The sequence below is a fragment of the Salvelinus alpinus genome, chromosome 29 (assembly GCF_045679555.1).
Source record: "Salvelinus alpinus chromosome 29, SLU_Salpinus.1, whole genome shotgun sequence".
NCBI lineage: Eukaryota > Metazoa > Chordata > Actinopteri > Salmoniformes > Salmonidae > Salvelinus > Salvelinus alpinus.
In genome coordinates, this window is record NC_092114.1 from 34,746,024 (window position 1) to 34,772,836 (window position 26,813).

At 42.0% G+C, this 26,813-nt stretch overlaps 1 protein-coding gene across 1 annotated transcript in view; it reads right to left on the minus strand.

Annotated features, from left to right (window-relative positions):
- Nucleotides 1–263: 263 nt before the first annotated feature.
- Nucleotides 264–26,813, minus strand: part of LOC139558565 (thrombospondin-3b-like) — a 34,906-nt gene continuing 8,356 nt past the window's right edge. The window contains exons 4-23 of the mRNA XM_071373754.1: nucleotides 25,392–25,494; nucleotides 20,545–20,571; nucleotides 20,318–20,400; nucleotides 17,912–17,963; nucleotides 17,109–17,257; nucleotides 16,696–16,836; nucleotides 16,317–16,391; nucleotides 16,010–16,162; nucleotides 15,272–15,382; nucleotides 15,078–15,185; nucleotides 14,380–14,539; nucleotides 13,883–14,001; nucleotides 13,743–13,795; nucleotides 13,312–13,505; nucleotides 8,254–8,432; nucleotides 8,115–8,163; nucleotides 7,742–7,938; nucleotides 7,349–7,521; nucleotides 2,224–2,363; nucleotides 264–2,102 (exon numbers count right to left, since the gene is read on the minus strand). Coding sequence (XP_071229855.1) covers nucleotides 2,047–2,102; nucleotides 2,224–2,363; nucleotides 7,349–7,521; nucleotides 7,742–7,938; nucleotides 8,115–8,163; nucleotides 8,254–8,432; nucleotides 13,312–13,505; nucleotides 13,743–13,795; nucleotides 13,883–14,001; nucleotides 14,380–14,539; nucleotides 15,078–15,185; nucleotides 15,272–15,382; nucleotides 16,010–16,162; nucleotides 16,317–16,391; nucleotides 16,696–16,836; nucleotides 17,109–17,257; nucleotides 17,912–17,963; nucleotides 20,318–20,400; nucleotides 20,545–20,571; nucleotides 25,392–25,494 — 2,322 coding nt within the window. The 3' untranslated portion in view covers nucleotides 264–2,046. The remainder of the gene's footprint in view (nucleotides 2,103–2,223; nucleotides 2,364–7,348; nucleotides 7,522–7,741; nucleotides 7,939–8,114; nucleotides 8,164–8,253; nucleotides 8,433–13,311; nucleotides 13,506–13,742; nucleotides 13,796–13,882; nucleotides 14,002–14,379; nucleotides 14,540–15,077; nucleotides 15,186–15,271; nucleotides 15,383–16,009; nucleotides 16,163–16,316; nucleotides 16,392–16,695; nucleotides 16,837–17,108; nucleotides 17,258–17,911; nucleotides 17,964–20,317; nucleotides 20,401–20,544; nucleotides 20,572–25,391; nucleotides 25,495–26,813) is intronic.

A 26,813-nucleotide genomic window follows, 5' to 3' on the forward strand; every position in this document is an offset into this window, starting at 1 on the left:
GCTGGATCCCTTCTAGCCATGACCTGTTTTCTCCGACACATTGGTAAGGCTGACTTCTGGGTTAAGCGAGCAGTGTGTTAAGAAGCAGCGTGTCTTGTTTCCGAGGACCGAACTCAGCTTGCTTATTCACTCAAAATAACAATTAGTGAAAAAAAGGATCAGAATTAGGCTGCCTGTGTAAATGTAGCCAATTAATCTTATGTATATGTTGGGTTGGTGAGATCTAATATTATGGGTTACATACAGACTCAGTAAAAAAGATGGTGGATGCAGATTTGGATGTTTATTACTGTGAAATGTGTTTCTCGCAGGCTTCCACATAGGCCTGTCTCATCTCATTCTTCACAAAAGTCAGTGAGATATACAGTACTTCTCTTGAATTACTTCCATATCTGTAATAGCTATGCATAGCATTATTTCCTTATTGGGCAAAAATAACACACACACACACACACACACCTTTGTTTTCGATGATCCTCATAGAAAGAACAAGTATAGAATTCATTGTAAACTCAGCCTTGTGTTAAACCCTTCATCATGACAAATATTGTACAATTTAACAGTGGATTCAGTTGTGTGTAATGGGACAAGTGTGAGTCTGAAACCTTCATGATGCTCAGTTTAAGTCTAAGATTTTACATTTTTCCAACATATATTCACTAGTAAAAAAAACAATGCATTTAAATTTCCATTATACACATACACTGAGTGTACAAAACATTAGGAACATTAGGGTGCTTCAAAGGGTGAGTGGGCATGACAAACAATTCAAGATCTTCAATGCTGCTGGGTTTTTCCACGTTCAACAGTTTCCGTGTGTAACAAGAATGGTCCACCACCCAAAGGTCATCCAGCCAACTTGACACAACTGTGGGAAGCATTGGAGTCAACATGGGCCACATCCCTGTGGATGCTTTCGATGCCTTGTAGAGTCCATGCCCCGACGACTTGAGGCTCTTCTGATTCAATATTAGGAAGGTGTTCCTAATGTTTTGTACACTCAGTGTAGTCCTGTACCTTGGGATTTCACAATCCTGATTTCTTAAAACTATACTGAACAAAAATATAAATGTAGTGTTGGTCCCATGTTTCATGAGAAAGATCCCAGAAATGTTCCATATACACAAAAAGCTTATTTCTCTCAAATTGTGCACACATTTATTTATATCCCTTTTAGTGAGCATTTATCCTTTGTCAAGATAATTCATCCACTTGACAGGTGTGGCATATTAAGAAGCTGATTAAACAGCATGATCATTACACAGGTGCACCTTGTTCTGGGGACAATAAAAGGCCACTCTAAAATGTTCCGTTTTGTCATACAATACAATGCCACAGATGTCTTAAGTTTTGAGGGAGTGTGCAATTGGAATGCTGACTGCAGGAATGTTGAACAGAGCTTTACCCAGATAATTGAATGTTAATTTATCTACCATAAAACGTCTCCAACATAATTTTAGGGAATTTGGCAGTACGTCCAACCGGCCTCACAACAGCAGACCACGTGTAACCATGCCATCCCAGGACCTCCACATCCGGCTTCTTCACCTGCAGGATCGTCTGAGGAGATGAGGAGTATTTCTGTCCTGTAATAAAGCCTTTATGTTGGGAAAAACTCATTCTGATTGGCTGGGCCAGGCCCACCCATGGCTGCGCTCATTGCCCAGTAATGTGAAATACATAAATTAGGGCCTAATTAATTAATTAAAATTTACTGATTTCCTTCTATGAGCTGTAACTAAGTAAAATCTTTGAAACGGTTGCATTTTGCGTTAACATTTTTGTTCAGTATAGCTTTCATTCTTCATTTTATATAATAATATTAAAAGCTATTATTTTGTCAATCAATCTTTAACTTGACTTGGCCAACCTGTAGTCAGGTGTAAGGTTGCTGTGGGGTTAAAGACAGAAAGAGCACCACTGTAAAGTAAATGTACCTTAAAAACACACAAGTATGCATGTATATGCACACACACAGACACACAGGACACAGCAAAGGCACAGGTAATGTAGTGTATCTGCACAGATGGTGTGCTAGGCTCACAGTCACACCCTGATATGGATCTGCTTGCGGTAGAACTCATAGTCCTCTGGTACAGTATCTGATGGGAAAAAGAAAGGAAGGTTATAACATAACCAGGAAGCCATAACAATTTAAATGTAATTAATTCAAGGGGTTAAATTCCAAATCAAGAAAATTCTGTTCTGAGAAGGTTGACATACCGTTGCAGCGATAGCCCAGGTTGGACCAGATGATTTGCTCCTGGGAGAAGCAGAAGACGCCCAGCCTCCCGCCCCTCATTGAGGTGTCCACCAGCACGCCTGAGTCTGCCACCAATGTCATGCCTTCATACAGTTTCACTCTGTGGCATAGATATACACAATGAAGAGCCGTACAGATCTCTCTGTAATCATCTGAATTATATACAGATACGGTATAGCCATAAAGAGCTATATAGAGTAAACGGCTCAATGAAACAGTGAGGAAGGCCCTACTTAATAAACTTCCATCTTCTCTAACTTTGCTGTTGAATTATAGACATCTGAGTTGCCTAACTTTTTCACATGATTGGTTAACTTGATGTTCCTAGGGCCTCCACCGAGCTACTGTATGTATATGTATGTACAATTGTGGCCAAAAGTTTTGAGAATGACACAAATATTAATTTCCACAAAGTTTGCTGCTTCAGTGTCTTTAGATATTTTTTGTCAGATGTTACTATGGAATACTGAAGTATAATTACAAGCATTTCATAAGTGTCAAAGGCTTTTATTGACAATTACATGAAGTTGATGCAAAGAGTCAATATTTGCAGTGTTGACCCTTCTTTTTCAAGACCTTTGCAATCCGCCCTAGCATGCTGTCAATTAACTTCTGAGACTTTTCCCGAAGCCTGTGGGCCTAGGGTCGTTGTCTTATTGGAAGGTGAACCTTCGCCCCAGTTTGAGGTTCTGAGCACTCTGGGGCAGGCTTTCATCAAGGATCTCTCTGTACTTTGCTCCGTTCATCTTTGCCTCGATCCTGACTAGTCTCCCAGTCCCTGCCGCTGAAAAACATCCCCACAGCATGATGCTGCCACCACCATGCTTCACCGTAGGAATGGTGCCAGGTTTCCTCCAGATGTGACGCTTGGCATTCAGGCCAAAAAGTTCAATCTTGGTTTCATCAGACCAGAGAATCTTGTTTCTCATGGTCTGAGAGTCTTTAGGTGCTATTGGCAAACTCCAAGCGGGCTGTCATGTGCCTTTTACTGAGGAGTGGCTTCCATCTGGCTACTCTACCATAAAGTCCTGATTGATGGAGTGCTGCAGAGATGGTTGTCCTTCTGTGAGGTTCTCCCATCTCCACAGAGGAACTCTGAAGCTCTGTCAGAGTGACCATTGGGTTCTTGGTCACCTCTCTGACCAAGGCCCTTCTCCCCCGATTGCTCAGTTTGGCCGGGCGGCCAGCTCTAGGAAGAGTCTTGGTGGTTCCAAACTTCTTCAATTTAAGAATGATGGAGGGCACTGTGTTCTTGGGGACCTTCAATGCTGCAGAATTCTTTTTATACCTTCCCTAGATCTGTGCCTCAACAAAATCCTGTCTTGGAGCTCTACAATCATGTCCAATCAATTTAATTTACCAGAGGTGGACTCCAATCAAGTTGTAGAAACATCTCAAGGATGATCAATGGAAACAGGATGCACCTGAGCTTAATTTCGGGTTTCATATCAAAGGGTCTGAATACTTATATATTTATGGTATTTCCGTTTTTATTTGTATAAATTTGCAAAAATGTCTAAAAACCTGTTTTCTCTTTGTCATTATGAGGTGTTGTGTGTAGATTGCTGAGAAAAAAATGCATATTTAATCCAATTTTAGAACAGAATTGCTGTAACGCAACAAAATGTGGAAAAAGTCACTGTACTCACATGTACACTACCATTCAAAAGTTTGGGGTCACTTAGAAATGTCCTTGTTTTTGAAAGAAAAGCACATTTGTTGTCCACTAAAATAACATCAAATTGATCTTAAATACAGTGTAGACATTGTCAATGTTGTAAATGACTATTGTAGCTGGAAACGGCTGATTTTGAATGGATTATCTACATAGGCGTACAGAGGCCCATTATCAGCAACCATCACTCCTGTGTTCCAATGGCACGTTGTGTTAGCTAATCCAAGTTGATCATTTTAAAAGGCTAATTAATCATTAGAAAACCCTTTTGCAATTATGTTCGCACAGCTGCAAACTTTTGTGCTGATTAAAGAAGCAATAAAACTGGCCTTCTTTAGACTAGTTGAGTATCTGGAGCATCAGCATTTGTGGGTTCGATTACAGGCTCAAAATGGCAAGAAACAAATAACTTTCTTCTGAAACTCGTCAGTCTATTATTGTTATGAGGAATGAAGGCCAGGAATGAAGGCCATTCCATGCGAGAAATTGCCAAGAACCTGAAGATCTCGTACAACACTGTGTATTACTCCCTTCACAGAACTGCGAAAACTGTCTCTAACCAGAATAGGAAGAGTGGGAGGCCCCGGTGCACAACTGAGCAAGAGGACAAGTACATTAGAGTGTCTAGTTTCAGATTCAGATGCATCACAAGTCCTCGACTGGCAGCTTCATTAAATAGTACCCGCAAAACACCAGTCTCAACGTCAACAGTGAAGAGGCGACTCCGGGATACCAGTGGTTGTGTAAATATTTGTTTTGTCTTATGCAGTTGTATGACCCAATGGGTGAATAAACTTGGTTTAAGCTTTACTAATCTTCCGTGAGTTTTACTAACAATACACACACACACACACACAGTAGCTTGGTGGAGGCCTAGGATATATATATATATATACAGTGGGGAGAACAAGTATTTGATACACTGCCGATTTTGCAGGTTTTCCTACTTACAAAGCATGTAGAGGTCTGTCATTTTTATCATAGGTACACTTCAACTGTGAGAGACGGAATCTAAAACAAAAATCCAGAAAATCACATTGTATGATTTTTAAGTAATTAATTTGCATTTTATTGCATGACATAAGTATTTGATCACCTACCAACCAGTAAGAATTCCGGCTCTCACAGACCTGTTAGTTTTTCTTTAAGAAGCCCTCCTGTTCTCCACTCATTACCTGTATTAACTGCACCTGTTTGAACTCGTTACCTGTATAAAAGACACCTGTCTACACACTCAATCAAACAGACTCCAACCTCTCCACAATGGCCAAGACCAGAGAGCTGTGTAAGGACATCAGGGATAAATTGTAGACCTGTACAAGGCTGGGATGGGCTACAGGACAATAGCCAAGCAGCTTGGTGAGAAGGCAACAACTGTTGGCACAATTATTAGAAAATGGAAGAAGTTCAAGATGACGGTCAATCACCCTCGGTCTGGGGCTCCATGCAAGATCTCACCTCGTGGGGCATCAATGATCATGAGGAATGTGAGGGATCAGCCCAGAACTACACGGCAGGACCTGGTCAATGACCTGAAGAGAGCTGGGACCACAGTCTCAAAGAAAACCATTAGTAACACACTACGCCGTCATGGATTAAAATCCTGCAGCGCACGCAAGGTCCCCCTGCTCAAGCCAGCGCATGTCCAGGCCCGTCTGAAGTTTGCCAATGACCATCTGGATGATCCAGAGGAGGAATGGGAGAAGGTCATGTGGTCTGATGAGACAAAAATAGAGCTTTTTGCTCTAAACTCCACTCGCCGTGTTTGGAGGAATAGAAGGATGAGTACAACCCCAAGAACACCATCCCAACCGTGAAGCATGGAGGTGGAAACATCATTCTTTGGGGATGCTTTTCTGCAAAGGGGACAGGACGACTGCACCGTATTGAAGGGAGGATGGATGGGGCCATGTATCGCGAGATCTTGACCAACAACCTCCTTCCCTCAGTAAGAGCATTGAAGATGGGTCGTGGCTGGGTCTTCCAGCATGACAACGACCCGAAACACACAGCCAGGGCAACTAAGGAGTGGCTCCGTAAGAAGCATCTCAAGGTCCTGGAGTGGCCTAGCCAGTCTCCAGACCTGAACCCAATAGAAAATCTTTGGAGGGAGCCGAAAGTCCGTATTGCCCAGCGACAGCCCCGAAACCTGAAGGATCTGGAGAAGGTCTGTATGGAGGAGTGGGCCAAAATCCCTGCTGCAGTGTGTGCAAACCTGGTCAAGAACTACAGGAAACGTATGATCTCTGTAATTGCAAACTAAGGTTTCTGTACCAAATATTCAGTTCTGCTTTTCTGATGTATCAAATACTTATGTCATGCAATAAAATGCAAATGAATTAATTAAAAATCATACAATGTGATTTTCTGGATTTTTGTTTTAGATTCCTTCTCTCACAGTTGAAGTGTACCTATGATAAAAATTACAGACCTCTACATGCTTTGTAAGTAGGAAAACCTGCAAAATTGTCAGTGTATCAAATACTTGTTCTCCCCACTGTATATACTGAACAAAAAAATAAACGCAACATGTAAAATGTTGGTCCCGTGTTTCATGAGCTGCAATAAAATATCCCAGAAATGTTCCATTCGCACAAAAAACGTATTTTTCTCAAATGTTGTGCACACATTTTTTTACATCCCTGTTATTGAGTATTTCTCCTTTGCCAAAATAATCCATCTGACATGTGTGGCATATCAAGAAGCTGATTAAACAGCATGATCATTACCCAGGTGCACCTTGTGCTGGAGACAATAAAAGGCCACTTTTAAAATATGCAGTTTTGTCATACAACACAATGCCACCGATGTCTCAAGTTTTGATGGAGCATGCAATTGTCATGCTGACTGCAGGAATGTCCACCAGAGCTGTTGACACAGAATTGATAGTTAATTTCTATACCATAAGCTGCCTCCAAAGTCATTTTAGAGAATTTGGCAGTACGTTCAACCAGCCTCACAACCACAGACCTCGTGTAACCACGCCAGCCCAGGACCTCCACATCCGGCTTCTTCACCTGTGGGATCGTCTGAGGGAGAGGTGGGGGGGGGTGATGCGGAGTATTTCTGTCTTTAATAAAGCCCTTTTGTGGGGAAAACTCATTCTGATGGACTGGGCCTGGCTCCCCAGTGGGTAGGCCTGGCTGCACTCCTGCCCAGTCATGTGAAATCCATAGATTAGGGCCAAATGAATTTATATCAATTGACTGACTTCTTTGAAATTGTTTCATTTATATTTTTGTTCAGTATATATATATACTTTTTGGGGTGTGTAAAATGTGTATATTTATAGGTCTCTAGATCTCAAAATGTCTTCCCTGTTAAAATAAAGGTTAAATAAAAAATAATAAATTGTCAGGAGAATACAACTAGGAGTAGAGCATTTGTGGCTGTAATGACGTTTTGCTCACTTGATGTAGCCCACCTGCGGGCGGTGGCTGAGGTGCCAGCGGTAGGATGTCTTGTCCCTCCACCCCACATTCCGGGGGTCCTTCCACAGCAGGGTGACCTCGCCCGGGGTGTCGCCCGTGTGCCACAGGGCGTTCCGGAGGTACTCGCCTGGACCCGTACTTGACTTCACTGCCTGTAGAGAAAAGTGAGTAAAGTCAAGTGTGTGGCTGTGGTAATCTAATATCTATTACATTTGGAGTTGAGGCATGTAGCTGGAACTACACAACTGGATGGCGTGGGATTATTTACACAAGACTACTTTGAAGGTCTAAAAACATCTGACAAACGTCTGATGTTTGTGTTGGTGTAATGTCCCTTTAAAGCCAACTGGTGCAGTTTCCTGTGTGCCCCACCTTTAGTTGCAGGCCTGGCTGAGCCATGGCCCTAAAAGGCAGCGACTGCCAGTAGGTCTGCTCCGTCTGTTTCCACATGACCACGTAGAAGCTGGACGAGTCCTGGTAACCAAAGATGAAGCCCACGTAGTCATCGTCTGTGGCTGTGTTGATGTGGAACGTCCCTTCAAAGTCTACCCCGTTAAAGGCTGTGTAGCCTGGTGGCGATTGAGTGGAGGGAGAGAGAGCGAGATACTTGACTTTTCATTTTTTTGAGACATCTTCACTTAAAAAGGAGAGAATGTGGGATAAAGAGGGGGGGGGGGGGGGGGGGCAGAGAAAGACAGACAGAAAGATACACCACAGAGTGGCAGAAGGAGGTTTACAGACTTACCTATGGCCAAACCAGGGTCACTGTTCATGGTTTGAACAATTTCCATACCCTAAAAATAAATTCCAGAACAATGCTAAATGAATTGAAGTACATACAATATAATGTTTGTTTTCTATATGGGAATATTCCAAATGGTCACCCGATTGAGCACAATCCACTTGGGTTCGATTTGGGCATCGCCCTCCGGGTTCAGGATGACCGTCTGATAGTTTCTGAAGTCGGTCATTGTGACTTCAGCGCTCTCTGGACACACGTCAATCAAGTCTATCACGGAGTCGTTGTCAAAGTCATTCTCGCACATGTCACCAACGCCATTTCCTGATTGGATAAGGGGGACACAAAAATACACAAACATACACCACTCTGAGAACACAGATGGGGATGGGAGTATAGCAGAAATAGGTTACTGTAGTATGACATACAGTATAGGTTAAGAAAAACAAAGGTGGCCTGTGGTAGTTTGCCAGCAGTCCAATAAAATGGCAAACCATTTAAATCAGAATACGAAATTCTACTCTAACTTTAATTTCCAGTAAAAAGTGCCACCCCTCTGTGTGTGTCTGGAAAGTTACAGATTGGGCCTTTTAATTCTGGTAACCTTCTCACGTGTGAGTTTCAACTATCTCGAACAGTCGCCCCAGTGTGAGTTTCTTTATGCACGTGATGTCAGAATGAATTTACTCACTGTTCCAAAATGTGATTCAAACCAAGTCACGCTGCCTGCTAATTATCTATAGGCTATGTTTCAACTAGTCAATTTCAAATGATTTTGAATAGAGTTTGAATTGAGGTGTGTTACACCTCCACATGAATTCACATATAAGTAGTCCATTTCACTGTTGCGGACAATTTACGTTTGAGGCTTTACTGAGCAGGACATACTTCTCTCTTCAATGAAAGCCCAAGCACAAACTTTTTCCTCCCTGGCACATTTTCCAGCTTCCTTCACCACTAATAATAACTTTGGACATGTGTGCATTCCTATCAAAGTAAATGCCTTATTACGCTATCATTATAGTTTCTGTATATCGTGTTGTCGTTTCTAATGTAGCACACCGTATGTATGTATGGAGCATAATGTATTAACTGTTTTATTCACGTTTTCAAGTACTGGTGACAAATCATGCATTCCGATTCTTGCATAGATTATAATGGACACGTATGATGTGTGTAAAATACTTTTTTGAAGGATGTACTTATTATGATGAGCTAATGCTAAGCTATTTGCCAGCTACAGTTGAAGTCGGAAGCCAAATACATTTAAACTCAGTTTTTCACAATTCCTGACATTTAATCCTAGTAAAAATTCCCTGTTTTCGTTAGTTAGGATCACCACTTTATTTTAAGAATGTGAAATGTCAGAATAATAGTAGAGAGAATGATTTATTTCAGCTTTTATTTCTTTCATCACATTCCCAGTGGGTCAGAAGTTTGCATACACTCAATTAGTATTTGGTAGCATTGCCTTTAAATTGTTTAACTTGGGTCAAACATTTCGGGTAGCCTTCCACAAGCTCCCCACAATAAGTTGGGTGAATTTTGGCCCATTCCTCCTGACAGAGCTGGTGTAACTGAGTCAGGTTTGTAGGCCTCCTTGCTCGCACACGCTTTTTCAGTTCTGCCCACACATTTTCTATGGAATTGAGGTCAGGGCTTTGTGGTGGCCACTCCAATACCTTGACTTTGTTGTCCTTAAGCCATTTTGCCACAACTTTGGAAGTATGCTTGGGGTCATTGTCCATTTGGAAGACCCATTTGCGACCAAGCTTTAACTTCCTGACTGATGTCTTGAGATGTTGCCTCAATATATCTACATCATTTTCCTTCTACATGATGCCATCTATTTTGTGAAGTGCACCAGTCCCTCCTGCAGCAAAGCACACCCACAACATGATACTGCCACCCCCGTGCTTCACGGTTGAGATGGTGTTCTTCGGCTTGCAAGCCTCCCCCTTTTTCCTGTTATGGCCAAACAGTTCTATTTTTGTTTCATCAGACCAGAGGACATTTCTCCAAAAAGTATGATCTTTGTCCCCATGTGCAGTTGCAAACCGTAGTATGGCTTTTTTTTATGGCAGTTTTGGAGCAGTAGCTTCTTCCTTGCTGAGCGGCCTTTCAAGTTATGTCGATATAGGACTCATTTTGCTGTGGTTATAGATACTTTTGTACCTGTTTCCTCCAGCATCTTCACAAGGTCCTTTGCTGTTGTTCTGGGATTGATTTGAACTTTTCACACCAAAGTACGTAGATCTCTAGGAGACAGAACGCGTCTCCTTCCTGAGCGGTATGACGGCTGCATGGTCCCATGGTGTTTATACTTGCGTACTATTGTTTGTACAGATGAACGTGTTACATTCAGGCATTTGGAAATTGCTCCCAAGGATGAACCAGACTTGTGGAGGTCTACAATTGTCTTTCTGAGGTCTTGGCTGATTTCTTTTGATTTTCCCATGATGTCAAGCAAAGAGGAACTGAGTTTGAAGGTAGGCCTTGAAATACATCCACAGGTACACCTCCAATTGACTCAAATGATGTCAATTAGCCCATCAGAAGCTTCTAAAGCCATAAAATCATCATCATTTTCTGGATTTTTCCAAGCTGTTTAAAGGCACAGTCAGCTTAGTGTATGTAAACGTCTGACCCACTGGAATTGTGATACAGTGAAATAATCTGTCTATAAACAATTGTTGTAAAAATTACTTGTGTCATGCACAAAGTAGATGTCCTAACCGACTTGCCAAAACTATAGTTTGTTAACAAGAAATTTGTGGAGTGGTTGAAAAATTTGTTTTAATGACTCCAACCTTAGTGTATGTAAACTTCCGACTTCAACTGTATGTGTGGCGCCATGTTTGTTGACCTCATACAATGCATTCACGTAAACGTCTGTTAGACCAACGATGTTATAACAAAACGAGGTGAAGGGATGGTTCACTCGTCTTTCGAGTAAACTTTCGGAATTGAATGATGGAAGTGAATGATGTTAGACAACACACCCCCTTCAACATGCATAGTGCAAACAGACCCAACTCATCTTGTAACCTCTTACCTTTGGTTGACGCGAACAAACAAACAAACAGGGCAGCGCCCACAATCTACCCATCGTCTGATTACTTTTATTAGATTTTTAGAAAGGGTTTTACTCAATTATTTAGATCACTGGTAGGGTCACCAGTGATGTGATGAATTGTAAATAGTAAATTCTATTAGCTAATTCATATTATGGTTTCTGTCATCGGAGAGTTAGCTAAATGAGTAAACGACTACCGCCCCGTAGCACTCACTTCCGTCATCATGAAGTGCTTTGAGAGACTAGTCAAGGACCATATCACCTCCACCCTACCGGACACCCTAGACCCACTCCAATTTGCTTACCGACCCAATAGGTCCACAGACGACGCAATCGCAACCACACTGCACACTGCCCTAACCCATCTGGACAAGAGGAATACCCATGTGAGAATGCTGTTCATCGATTACAGCTCAGCATTTAACACCATAGTACCCTCCAAACTCGTCATCAAGCTCGAGACCCTGGGTCTCGACCCCGCCCTGTGCAACTGGGTCCTGGACTTCCTGACGGGCCGCCCCCAGGTGGTGAGGGTAGGTAACAACATCTCCACCCCGCTGATCCTCAACACTGGGGCCCCACAAGGGTGCGTTCTGAGCCCTCTCCTGTACTCCCTGTTCACCCACGACTGCGTGGCCATGCACGCCTCCAACTCAATCATCAAGTTTGCGGATGACACTACAGTGGTAGGCTTGATTACCAACAACGACGAGACGGCCTACAGGGAGGAGGTGAGGGCCCTCGGAGTGTGGTGTCAGGAAAATAACCTCACACTCAACGTCAACAAAACAAAGGAGATGATTGTGGACTTCAGGAAACAGCAGAGGGAGCACCCCCCTATCCACATCGACGGGTCAGTAGTGGAGAAGGTGGAAAGTTTTAAGTTCCTCGGTGTACACATCACGGACAAACTGAATTGGTCCACCCACACAGACAGCGTTGTGAAGAAGGCGCAGCAGCGCCTCTTCAACCTCAGGAGGCTGAAGAAATTCGGCTTGTCACCAAAAGCACTCACAAACTTCTACAGATGCACAATCGAGAGCATCCTGTCGGGCTGTATCACCGCCTGGTACGGCAACTGCTCTGCCCACAACCGTAAGGCTCTCCAGAGGGTAGTGAGGTCTGCAGAACGCATCACCGGGGCAAACTACCTGCCCTCCAGGACACCTACACCACCCGATGTCACAGGAACGCCATAAAGATCATCAAGGACAACAACCACCCAAGCCACTGCCTGTTCACCCCGCTATCATCCAGAAGGCGAGGTCAGTACAGGTGCATCAAAGCAGGGACCGAGAGACTGAAAAACAGCTTCTATCTCAAGGCCATCAGACTGTTAAACAGCCACCACTAACATTTAGCGGCCGCTGCCAACATACTGACTCAACTCCAGCCACTTTAAAAATGGGAATTGATGGAAATTATGTAAAAATGTACCACTAGCCACTTTAAACAATGCCACTTAATATAATGTTTACATACCCTACATTACCCATCTCATATGTATATACTGTACTCTATATCATCTACTGCATCTTGCCATCTTTATGTAATACATGTACCACTAGCCACTTTAAACTATGCCACTTTATGTTTACATACCCTACAGTACTCATCTCATATGTATATACCGTACTCTATACCATCTACTGCATCTTGCCATGCCGTTCTGTACCACCACTCATTCATATATCTTTATGTACATATTCTTTATCCCTTTACACTTGTGTGTGTGTATAAGGTAGTAGTTGTGGAATTGTTAGGTTAGATTACTTGTTGGTTATTACTGCATTGTCGGAACTAGAAGCACAAGCATTTCGCTACACTCGCATTAACATCTGCTAACCATGTGTATGTGACTAATAAAATTTGATTTGATTTGATAAATATGACTGCTTGTGTTAGGTCACTCTTTCCTCAGTTAACACTACGACTAATGTGGCCAGCTCAAACACTGACTGTTGCGTCAATCGTAACTGTACCTTCTAAATAAGTGTTCTAATCACACCGGTTTGAGCGTACACTACAGGGACCACTGTAGAATGATCACACCCATGTGTTCATACGTGTCAAAGGGTTAAAACTCTGTGCTTCAAAGCATTTCTTTCCCTGGAACTCCTTCCATACCATCAGTGTCTGTCTGGCTGGGGTTAGGGATGAGACGACAGTTATCCGGCCCGGGAGGTCTCGCATCTGGAATGCCATCGTTGTCGTCGTCATCGTCGCATTCGTTGCCGATGCCGTCATTGTCTGAGTCCAGCTGGGAGCTGTTAGGGACGTCTGGACAGTTGTCCCTTGAATCCTGGTGGCCATCCCCATCCCTGGACAAGATTGGGACATTAGGAGAAGGCTCAAATATACAACCTGAGATCATGGACAGGTTGTATACTTATTGTAAAATTATGTTTTTTACATATCTTGTACGTGACAAGAAAAAGACAGCTTTACCCGGTTCAGCCTGGTTGTCATCTGGTTATATAACCAGATATCAACCCCAAAATAGCTTCTTTATGTTGTTCTGAAGTCCCCTAAACCAGAAAACTAGTAAGAGCACTCACATGTCCTGGTTGGTGTCACACACATCTCCCACCAGGTCGTTGTCTATATCAGACTGAACGGAGAAAAGATGTTTCAAAGATTTCCTCAATAAACTATATTTTTATTTCAACTCTCTAGAATGTTATTCTTGACCTCTGACCTGCATGGGGTCGTTGACTTCCGGGCAGCTGTCACAGGCGTCCCCCACTCGATCCCCGTCACGGTCAGTCTGCATAGGGTTGGGCACCTTGGGACAGTTGTCCAGCACGTTTGGGATACCTGGCGAGAGGACAAGGAGGAGGAAGATGAGCGATTCAATTATGGTTTTGGGCCGGGAATTCACAAAGGGTCTCAGAGTAGAGTGCTGATGATCTAGGATTAAGTCCTCCCTGTTCATATACTCTTCTTCATTATGATTGACAGGCAAAAGTGATCCTATATCAGCACTCCTACTCTGAGATTCTTTGTGAATACGGGCCCTGGAGGGCGGAAACACTTCCGGGAACACTTGCAAAACAAACACTTCCATTCTATCCCTCTATTCATGAACTAAATCAGACAAGGAACACAATCAGTAATATAAATCAATCAATTAACTACCAGGTGGGAGAAAACCCCGGCAGTACTTTGGTCCTTGTGGGACAGTAATTAGCCTACCATCCCCATCAATGTCATTGTCACAGGTGTCCCCAGCCCCGTTTCCATCTGTGTCCTTCTGGCTTCCATTGGGAACGTTGGGGCAGTTGTCACACGTGTCCCCATATGAGTCTGTGTCCGAGTTCTGTTGATCCTTGTTGGGGACCAGACGGCAGTTGTCCTAGAAAAACGAAGAGGAAAAACTAAATGGTGTGAAGTGGAAACAGGGAGATTCCATTTTGCCTACTGAACATGATCACACACGGACAAAATACAAGCACAGAATTTCTAAACCCAGTGGCGCAACCATCGCAAGACTTCCGGGAACACAACAGACCAGACGATGGTTAAAAGAGTCAAAGAGAGAGGTGAAAAATTCTTCCTTGTTAATTTTCTGAAAATGTAAAGGCACAACCTTGATTCGAGCCAATGTCTTAAGTAGTTGAACATGTTATTACTTCAACCTCGTGAAATTGGCTAATTGACACATTTTCGTCAAAAACTACTTTATGTTGAAGGAGAACATTTGATTTGACGGCCTGCACATGCACAGTTTGGCACGAGACGACCGTTAGACCTGATGACATGTGTCTACGCGTGAGTTTAGCTAGGCAACGTCACCATGACATCGCCTACAAGTGTGATCGGGGATTTCTGTTGGAGACACAGTTTTAGCCTATCTTCATAATGTACTGTCTTTGATACAAGGCTAGACTGACCTCCACGTTCCTGATGTCGTCTCCATCCGCATCTTCATCACACTGGTCACCTATACCGTCTCCGTCTGCGTCCTCCTGGCCAGAGTTGGGCGTGTTCACACAGTTGTCCTGCATAGGGAACACAACACATGATGATTGTGGTAAGTAAGACATGCTGTTAGTGTTTTGTGTGTGTGTGTGTGTAACATGCTTACGGCTCGGCAGTGATAGTCATTGTCTATGCAGGGGAGAGGCTGGTCGGGGTAGCCATCGATGTCTGTGTCTGGACCACATGTATGCCCATTACCTGCCCAGCCCACATTACACTGTAAGGGGAGAGATATTCAGAGAGAATATACCAAGTGGTAAAACATTGGAATGTGATTTCTTAATGATGACATACTGTATAACCAGATTACAACCAACTGGTCTCTGTTACAACCAGATAAAGAAGTATTTTCCATGGCAACACATTTTGGGGAAAATGACATATTTTGGTTGTTGTCTTTTTCTTGTTGCTAAAAAGACATTGAAGGGAAGAAAATTGAAGGGAAGACATATTGGTTTCCTTACCCCGTAAGCAGTATAGGGACAAGGTAAGACAGAAATCCATGCGTTGGTTTAGTTTAGTTTCCACATGCAATATTTTAGCGTTTCTGGCACAAATCTTATTCAAGTCATGGGACCGATATTAGCATTTTTCGCCCATCATGTTCAGATAACAATGTCCCTTATAGTTTATCTGAACATGATGGGCTAAAAATGCTAATATCGGTCCCATGACTTGAATGAGATTTGTGCCACAAATGCTAAAACATTAGCATGTGGAAACAATGCCAGGGAAACTTTGCTGGAAACCAATGTGTCATTTTGTAATTTGGGTGAACTATCCCTTTAACAACTTCCCTTTAAAAGTATATTTAGCCTATTGAGATGTGCTATGCATGTCTTACCTCGCAGGAGACCCTGACAGCACCCTTTATGACACAGTGGGCGTTGACGTCACAGGGGTTGAAGCCCAGCGTGGCGCAGGACCTCCGCAGGAAACAGCCCACCGTCTGGTTGCCTACGAAGCTCTCCTTACACGGACCACACCTGAACGAGCCCTTTGGTGGGAGGGCGAGATGGAGAAGGGAGTTGGGGTAAGACAGAAGGGGAGAGAGAGGGAGACAGAGAGAAAGACACAGAGAAAGGGAATCATGTATTTCTTGTGATAAAATATTTCACCAAGCAACCTCTGACTCCCTTTCCACTACTGACCTCTGTGTTGATGCAGACAGAGTTGGGCACGCAGGACTTGGAGAGGTCAGCACACTCATCCACATCTGTGCACTTCTATATAGACAGGCAAACACATCAATTTAAGGACAAAACACATCAGACCACCTATTATCATGACCATAGAGGCAATCACTTTGACACAATGCACATCTATGTATACAGTGGGTGAGAAGAGGTGTCAATAGTGGTGGTGGTCTGTGCCTGCTGTGCATGTGTGTGTGCACAACGTTTATGTATGTGTGTAGGGTTAGGGAAAATAGGATTTTTAATGGTCAAAAAATTTTACACTCCAAGAAGTCCTGACATTTCACGAAAACAAAGTGTGTGTGTGTGTCAAGGGGTCTCATGTTGGTCAGACCTGCTTGTGGCTCTTGGCAAACTCCACCCCAAGCCCGCTAAGGAGGGGTCCTGAGAAGCCGACGGGACATGGTTCACAGGTGAAGCCCTTTGCCGTGTTTACGCACCCCTCGGGCGAGAAACAGGGCCGGGCTAGAGCACACTTAGACATAGAGAGAGACAGAAAGTAACAATACATATATCAGTGTATTTGTGTTTTTGTCACACCTCAAAGTGCTTCATTTGATGAAGATTGGTCGCCAAACATCAACTTTCTAATTGTTACTCTGCAGCTGGGTCGTCTGGGGAAATATTGTTCCACCTTAGCGGCAAAGCTTTTGGGAAACTCAACCAAGAATGTTTAAGAAATGATGGGAGCATATCATGCTATCATCTTGTGGTGCTAAAGAAATATAAATAAGACCCTTAGAATACCTCGTCAATGTCCTGGCAGTGGGTGCCATTCCCCGTCATGCCGTCTGGGCAGGCACCACAACGGTACCCTGGGTACTCCCAGGTCTCTGTACAGGCCAAGCCCTGATAGCAGGGGTTGGGCTCGCAGCGAGAGTGGGTCTCATGGAAGCCTGGTTAACAAAGATATAGAGCATACCAGAGCTGGGTTCAAAATAAGATTTGAAATCTTTCAGCATGCCTTCGAGCCTGGACAGAGTGCCATATGGGCAGGGTTTGCACTTAAACGGGCAATCTGCAGTTGCTACATACATTTTTGAACTTAGAAATTAATTATATGTAGCCATTGATTCTTGAAGAATATAACTTATAAATGCTTAATGAGCTCAGTTCAACTGTCACATCCCATCAGAACTCAAAATATAAGCTTGTTTTACTCCAATGTTTGTAAACAAATTAAATATAAACACACACTGTATAGCATCAAAACTATCATTTTTGGTATCATGGATGGTCAGTCCTTGCATCAATAGCTCTGTCTATGAATTTGAGAGTGGTTACATTTCTCCAGCCCCTTTCCTCAGCTTTTTACCGAAACAGTGGCGGGGAACTCTTATATTGCTAAATTGAAAGGGGCAATTTTTCCATTGGTTCCATTGCGCCAAGCAAGATCAATTAAACACAGCTAAAGTACTTCATATATTTCAATCTCTCTGACTTCCTGTGCTTCTCATCTCTTTTTGTTTATCTTTTCTTTATTTGAATCCCCTCTGTTTTATACACGGAGGCCCAGCCTGATGGTATGGTACTGCTCTTCATACACTCACCACACACTTGGCACTCCAGGATAGTGTTCCTAATCAGAGACATCTCCTTTACCTGTGAAGACCACAAACATACAGCAGTCACCAGAACTGTTTAATGTATTCAACTCTAAATGTAGTATACTGTAGTTGCTCTATAGAACAGTAGTATACTGTAGTTGCTCTATAGAACAGTAGTATACCGTAGTTGCTCTATAGAACAGCGGTATACTGTAGTTGCTCTATAGAACAGCGGTATACTGTAGTTGCTCTATAGAACAGTAGTATACTGTAGTTGCTCTATAGAACAGTAGTATACTGTAGTTGCTCTATAGAACAGTAGTATAATGTAGTTGCTCTATAGAACAGTAGTATACTGTAGTTGTTCTATAGAACAGTAGTATACTGTAGTTGTTCTATAGAACAGTAGTATAATGTAGTTGCTCTGTAGAACAGTAGTATATTGTAGTTGCTCTATAGAACAGTAGTATACTGTAGTTGCTCTATAGAACAGTAGTATAATGTAGTTGCTCTATAGAACAGTAGTATACTGTAGTTGTTCAATAGAACAGTAGTATACTGTAGTTGCTCTATAGAACAGTAGTATACTGTAGTTGCTCTATAGAACAGTAGTATACTGTAGTTGCTCTATAGAACAGTAGTATAATGTAGTTGCTCTATAGAACAGTAGTATAATGTAGTTGCTCTATAGAACAGTAGTATAATGTAGTTGCTCTATAGAACAGTAGTATAATGTAGTTGCTCTATAGAACAGTAGTATAATGTAGTTGCTCTATAGAACAGTAGTATAATGTAGTTGCTCTATAGAACAGTAGTATAATGTAGTTGCTCTATAGAACAGTAGTATAATGTAGTTGCTCTATAGAACAGTGGTATAATGTAGTTGTTCTATAGAACAGTGGTATAATGTAGTTGTTCTATAGAACAGTGGTATACTGTAGTTGATCTATAGAACAGTAGTATACTGTAGTTGCTCTATAGAACAGTAGTATAATGTAGTTGCTCTATAGAACAGTAGTATAATGTAGTTGCTCTATAGAACAGTGGTATACTGTAGTTGCTCTATAGAACAGTAGTATACTGTAGTTGCTCTATAGAACAGTAGTATACCGTAGTTGCTCTATAGAACAGTAGTATAATGTAGTTGTTCTATAGAACAGTAGTATAATGTAGTTGTTCTATAGAACAGTAGTATACTGTAGTTGCTCTATAGAACAGTGGTATACTGTAGTTGCTCTATAGAACAGTAGTATACTGTAGTTGCTCTATAGAACAGTGGTATACTGTAGTTGTTCTATAGAACAGTAGTATACTGTAGTTGTTCTATAGAACAGTGGTATACTGTAGTTGCTCTATAGAACAGTGGTATACTGTAGTTGCTCTATAGAACAGTGGTATACTGTAGTTGCTCTATAGAACAGTGGTATACTGTAGTTGTTCTATAGAACAGTAGTATACTGTAGTTGTTCTATAGAACAGTGGTATACTGTAGTTGTTCTATAGAACAGTGGTATACTGTAGTTGCTCTATAGAACAGTGGTATACTGTAGTTGCTCTATAGAACAGTAGTATACTGTAGTTGCTCTATAGAACAGGGGTATTCAACTGGGGAAGGTACAGGGGGTCCGCACATTTTTTAAGTGGAAAATGTAATGTTTATTTAATGAATATCGCTAGTAAGAATACAATGAACTAATTTTGAATTATATACCCACAGTAGAAAATGGGAAAATATCTTCTTTCTAATGATGTCAACTTATTTCTCAACTCCTAATATTGAGTAAATTACACTCATTGGAGCCAGTTACACTCACTGGAGTATATGACATAGGCTTTGAAAAGGCACCCTCGAATTGGTTACCAGTGCTGCTGGCTGCACTTAAGCTTTCTCGACTTAAGACATGAATTTTTGCAAACCTTTGTTTAGCCAGCTAAACAGCTGCTCTTAGCGAAAATGTGTTTGGAGTGATCTTTCTAGCTTATAGGCAACAATGTCGCTGTGGAGGTCAAAATAATGAGAAACTATCTAGCAAATCTATTCATTTTAAAATATGATAACTTCTCCTTGCCTGATGAAAAGACATGACATATAATGGGGGTCCCTGTTTGGTTTTCAGGGAGGAGGTCCCTGGGCAAGGAAAGCTTGAAAACCCGTGCTATAGAACACTGCCATCTCTCAAACAGTTACGTTCTTGTTTATGTGAGCACACAATTGTTGAACCTGCACATTTCTGCTTGTTTCCTCTCTCTTTCATCTCTCTATTTTAGTCCACGCTCACCCTCAGTCCCTGTGCCTCTTATCCAGTCACCCCCCCCCCCCCCCCCCGCCTTCTCCCCTCTCTCTCTTTCATTCCCCCTCAAACTTCCCCCTGGGCCTCTTCCCCCTCTCATTCTCTCTCCATCTCTTACCTGTTCCCTGATATCCTCTCGGAGTTCGCCAAGAATCTGGTTGAAGATGATCAGCTGGCCAATCAAAGCCTTGGTGTGGTCACCTGACACAGTGATGTCCAAGCATTAGAACATAAGCACAGGGAAACCATTGAAGTAAATGATAGCATTATACCGGTAATTATAATTGTTAGGTAGCATTTGGGTAGGGGGAGGTTGATAAACCAGTGTTTCTGATTGATACTCACCCAGAATGGCATTGACATCTGCGCTAACTATGGAGACAAGAAAGTCCACTTTAATCATTTCAATCACAACACACTACTCATTTTAATATACTATTCCTAACAATGCCTTTCACAGACATGAACTAGTACATGTAAACAGAGATGGAAAAAGGACAACCAACATGACAATTATATGCTAATTACGTGGGCTCACCACTAGAGGGGGTTAAAGTGATAAGAATACACTACTGAGATTAGCTTCTGCTGACCAAATATCTAATGTGACGTTTGGGTAGGAGGAACAAGTGGATGGAAATATATATCAGCAGATATCAAAGTGAACAGTCTCTATAGACAGACAGGTTTCCTCCCACAATGTACCAATATTCTGGCTTACATGTCTGTACATAATAAATGTCAGTTTGGCACAGAGGAAAATGTAGAGTTGGGACATCTGGCTTTACTACATCACTGTCTTATCCGCAAGTTGCCCTAGCGTAAACCCCCCTACACAAAATGTAGTTTTTTTGTTACCAAGAAAATGTCATTAATCCCAGATCTAGTGATGTTACTCCTAGGTCTGAGTTTCTATGACTAAAGTGAATATAACATTATACACTGAGTTTACCAAACATTAGGAACAACCTCCTAATACTGAGTTGCACCTAGGGCTGTGGCAATCACAAATTTTGTCAGCTGGTGATTGTCAAGCAAATAACTGCCGGTCTCACGATAATTGACCGTTAATTAACAAATACATTTAGCATCTTCTGGCTTCCACACAGCCTACAAGCCACTGATGCAGACCTTTGGAACATCTACATTTTAAAAAGTATAATAAATCCATGCAATATAGCCCACACCTTCACAATAAATCCATTATTTAATTTAGACAGGTCCAAAGAAACATGATATGAAGAAAATGTAGTCTATTGCAGAAGAACAGAATAGCATACTCTGAGTTGTCCTTATGTTAGGTACTGATCTGGCCATGCCATATGGCTGTGGGCTACACTAGTTCATTTAGCAGACAAGATTTGCTTAGAATTCCGTGGCATTATTTTCTAGTATTTTCTAGTATAAATTAGAAAGGGTCTTTTCTCTAAACGATTTGAGGGAGTGTGCACATGCAGCTATTCTGTGTTGAGCGGTTAACAAAGAAACAGGTACTCCTACATGCTTAATTTAGAGTTATTTATGTAACTTTAGATATGATACAAAGGCTTGTCTATGTTTTGATTTTTAATACATTCTAAGGCTGCATGACACGACTCTAATGATTATTTGAAAAAAAGTTGAATGAAAGGCATGAGCTCTATTTGTTTTTCATCAGTCTATCATTCACAATTTGACAAACACTTGATAATGCCTTGAATTTCCCAGCGACATCCCCTTTGTGTGGCCGTAATTCCCCCCAAAAATATCTATGCCTTTTGTGGCCAGTGGCTGTTGTGCTCTTGGGCTGAATATAATAATTATAATTCCTTCTCCCTGTGTGCTGCTTGCTCCAAAGCACCTCTCACTCACATGGCTCTGTCACGGATCCCTCTGAACTTTCATTATGCACACCTGTCCCCTATTCCCACGGATTGTACAGTTGAAGTCGGAAGTTTACATACACTTAGGTTGGAGCCATTAAAACTCGATTTTCAACCACTCCACAAATTTCTTGTTAACAAACTATAGTTTTGGCAAGTCGGTTAGGACATCTACTTTGTGCATGACACAAGTAATTTTTCCAATAATTGTTTACAGACAGATTATTTCATTTATAATTCACTGTATCACAATTCCCGTGGGCCAGAAGTTTACATACACTAAGTTGACTGTGCCTTTAAACAGCTTGGAAAATTCCAGAAAATAATGTCATGGCTTTAGAAGCTTCTGATAGGCTAATTGACATCATTTGAGTCAATTGGAGGTGGATGTATACCTGTGGATGTATTTCAAGGACTACCTTCAAACTCAGTGCCTCTTTGCTTGACATTATGGGAAAATCAAAAGAAATCAGCCAAGATCTCAGAAAAACAATTGTAGACCTCCACAAGTCTGGTTCATCCTTGGGAGAAATTTCCAAACGCCTGAAGGTACCACGTTCATCTGTACAACCCTATGTGTTGTATACGTGTTTGTTTGGTCTTCATCCCCGTGCCCTCACACGGCACGCCGTAACTTGGGGGCGTAATAAAAATACCTATTACGCATTCCTGCGCCTGTCTCCCGAATCATTGTTACCAACGTGACAGGCTCTCCATCACGTGATCGGGTCTTTCTCACAGGCTACAAGTGAAGACCGATACATCGGGGATGCAACTGCGCGTGTCTTTATCCAATTCTGAGGCGCATACTGAAGATATTGAACGGTCCACATTTAATTTGTCAGCCAACTAGGTGAGTAGGCCTAACAAACAGCAAAAGCACTAGCCTATGTCAGTCTACTATCCCCCATGGTACAAATGTTGACCTATTCTGTGCGAGAAATAAATGTTCCAAACATAGTCTGGGACAGTTGTGGGATGCGATAGATCACAAATTAATACAACCACTAGCATCCAAAACCCTTTTTTAAGCAATGAGGCTTACGCAACAGATAATAATGTTTAGCTTAAAATGTTGATAAACTATTAGGCTATTTCTTCACATTATAAGAGCAGCCATGCGCACACGGCAGTAGGCGATAAGCGCGAATGTTCCATTAACGGGAAAACACCATTATCAAAACTGACCACACAAAGGATTATGCATGTAATGCTTTTATTATAGAGGTGCATTTTTAAACTTCAAACTCACGCACTGCGTATGTATGCCAGGTAGGCTCTACGCCTGTTGCAAAGCGGATTAATGTGCTTCATTTTAAGAAGTTATTTGGCCACTTTAGTTGTGATACAAACCTTACCAAAACATATAGGCCTATGGGCTAGGCTACATGAGTTGTGCGACTATGATTTGAAAAAGTCACAAAAAAAGGTATGTCTTCTTTCTTGTCTTGTCTTTCTTGTCTTAACTGTTCTGCCTGCGGTTATGGAACCCCTACCTGTCCCAGACCTGCTGTTTTCAACTCTTAATTTTCTGCTATGAAAAGCCAACTGACATTTATTCCTGATTATTATTTGACCATGCTTGTCATTTATGAACATTTTGAACATCTTGGCCATGTTCTGTTATAATCTCCACCCGGCACAGCCAGAAGAGGACTGGCCACCCCTCATAGCCTGGTTCCTCTCTAGGTTTCTTCCTAGGTTTTGGCCTTTCTAGGGAGTTTTTCCTAGCCACCGTGCTTCTTCACCTGCATTGCTTGCTGTTTGGGGTTTTAGGCTGGGTTTCTGTACAGCACTTCGAGATATTAGCTGATGTACGAAGGGCTATATAAAATAAACTTGATTGATTGATTGATTATGCTGGTCATCATTCACAAGTGATAAGTGATAATAAACTCAGCAAAAAAATAAACATCCTCTCACTGTCAACTGCGTTTATTTTCAGCAAACTTAACTTGTGTAAACATTTGTATGAACATAACAAGATTCAACAACAGACATAAACTGAACAAGTTCCACAGACATGTGACTAACAGAAATGGAATAATGTGTCCCTGAAAAAAGGGGGGGGGGGTCAAAATCAAAAGTAACAATATCTGATGTGGCCACCAGCTGCATTAAGTACTGCAGTGCATCTCCTCCTCATGGACTGCACCAGATTTGCCAGTTCTTGCTGTGAGATGTTACCCCACTCTTCCACCAAGGCACCTGCAAGTTCCCGGACATTTCTGGGGGGAATGGCCCTAGCCCTCATCCAACAGGTCTCAAACGTGCTCAATGGGATTGAGATCCGGGCTCTTCGCTGGCCATGGCAGAACACTGACATTCTTGTCTTGCTGGAAATCACGCACAGAATGAGCAGTATGGCTGGTGGCATTGTCATGCTGGAGGGTCATGTTAGGATGAGCCTACAGGAAGGGTACCACATGGGGAGGAGGATGTCTTCCCTGTAACGCACAGCGTTCAGATTTCCTGCAATGACAACAAGCTCAGTCCGATGATGCTGTGACACACCGCCCCAGACCATGACGGACCCTCCACCTCCAAATCGATCCCGCTCCAGAGTACAGGCCTCGGTGTACCGCTCATTCCTTCGATGATAAACGCGAATCCGACCATCACCCATGGCGAGACAAAACGGTGACAAAATGGTGAGACAAAGCAGCCAACAAGTGCTCAGCATATGTGGAAACTCCAGGTGAAGCTGTTTGAGAGAATGCCAAGAGTGCGCAAAGCTGTCATCAAGGCAAAGGGTGGCTACTTTGAAGAATCGAAAATCAAAAGTATATTTTGATTTGTTTAACACTTTTTTGGTTACTACATGATTCCATATGTGTTATTTCATAGTTTCGATTTCTTCACTATTATTCTACAATGTAGAAAATAGTAAAATAAAGAAAACCCTTGATTGAGTAGGTGTGTCCAAACTTTTGACTGGTACTGTATATTTGCATTTATGTCAGAGTGATTAGAGGGACAATTGAGTGCTGAGTACCAGGCAGTTAGCAAGTTTGGTAGGCTTCTAATGACCATCAGCAGCATCAGAGCTTGGAGAAGCCTAATTACAAGTGGAATTTGACTGCCTTCATGACTCGTGACTGCTATTGTGGCGGTCATACGGTCCCCATAACAGCCCTAGTTGTCTCCTCCCCTTCATCTACACTGATTTAAGTAGATTTAAACAGGTGACATCAATAAGGGATCATAATATTCACCTGGTCAGTCTATGTCATAGAAAGATCAGCTTTTCTTAATGTTTTGTATACTCAGGGTAATAAATTAGTATGAGGATCGTTTGTATGTGTTTATGGTTGTATACAAAGATTTTACCTGAATTCTGAAAATGTGTATCCCCCTGAAACGGACAGTCGGTAAGGATTCCTGCTTTGGCTATGGAGCCACCCAAAGCCAGTTGCAAAGAGTCCACTGAGCCCTGAAACACGCACACACAAGCACAGTACAGTTAAATTAATGAACTCTCTCACACACACAAAGGGGTGGAAAATCATGCTAATTTGTATTTGGAGTAAACTGTCACTTTTAAATGAATGTCTAGACCTAGGACTATGTTATGCAACTGACAACATGCAATGTTCCCTACAACTCCTCTGGGATTGCAGCTCCCCCAGGACTACTGCGCTAAAGAAATACCAGCCCGTGCAGAGAAGTACAAAATAATGTTTCCCCGTTAGTTAACACAATCAACATTTCCCTCTACTCAAAATGTTTCATAAAGTCAATGTAATATTTGCCACTTTCAATGCAACGTGACAAGCATGAGCGGTTGCGAGAAGATTAACTTGTTGTGAGATCAAAGCGAGAGCTGCATGTAGCCACGTGTGCAGATTTATTCATCTTCTTTGCTAGTTATTGAGTTATGGTTCATTTCTGGTCAGCATCTTTGAAAAACGAGTCAGGTAAAGAGCTTTTTTATGTCTTAAAGGGGCAGTGTTATATTTTGAGACAGGCTTGAATAAGCTAATAAGTAGCCAATAGGCAGAGGATACCATACATTTGTGTCTGATTCTTTGTAACAATAATAATGGTATGGGAATAATAATGCATTTTATTTTGTAAAGTGGTTTCTTGCATCAAACACAACACAACAACATTTTCTGTCACTTCCCTGTCTGAAGGACAAGTGGATAAACAGGTTAATGTTAATCCCTGCATGGTTTTAAAAAAAGTCTCATGGAATGTAATTCTACATTGAATACCAAACATTGGCTGCTACTGTAGGCTGAATGCTAGAACGGCTATTTCCATGTAAATAATACTGTTTTTAATGGTAGGCCACTCTGGTAGGCCTACATTATGATCACTGTTAAAACTGTAACTTAAAGTGGGTACAATCTCAGTGTTCACAGTAAACGCACGCAGGAAGTTGCACAGAATATTCACAACATACAAGTTCGCGCTCAGTAGACCTGAAATTTGCTCAGTGCGAAAACAATTAGGGAGAACATTGACCCCCAGTCTTACTTAGACATATTGAGGCACATGCTCTGGGTTGTGTTCATTGGGGCACACCGTAGCAAAAAATTATCTAAATGTTGTGCAACGGAAAGCGAAACACGTGTTTCTTATTGGACAAATTCTGATAGTACCTCCCAGTTTCACTCCCCTTCTGACCGTTTCCTTCTATTTTATGCCTAGTGAACATGACCCTAGTCAGTACCCGTGTACATCTGCATGCATGTCACCTGAGCGGTCCATTCAAGATAAGAGATACAAACTAGGAACAATAGCTGC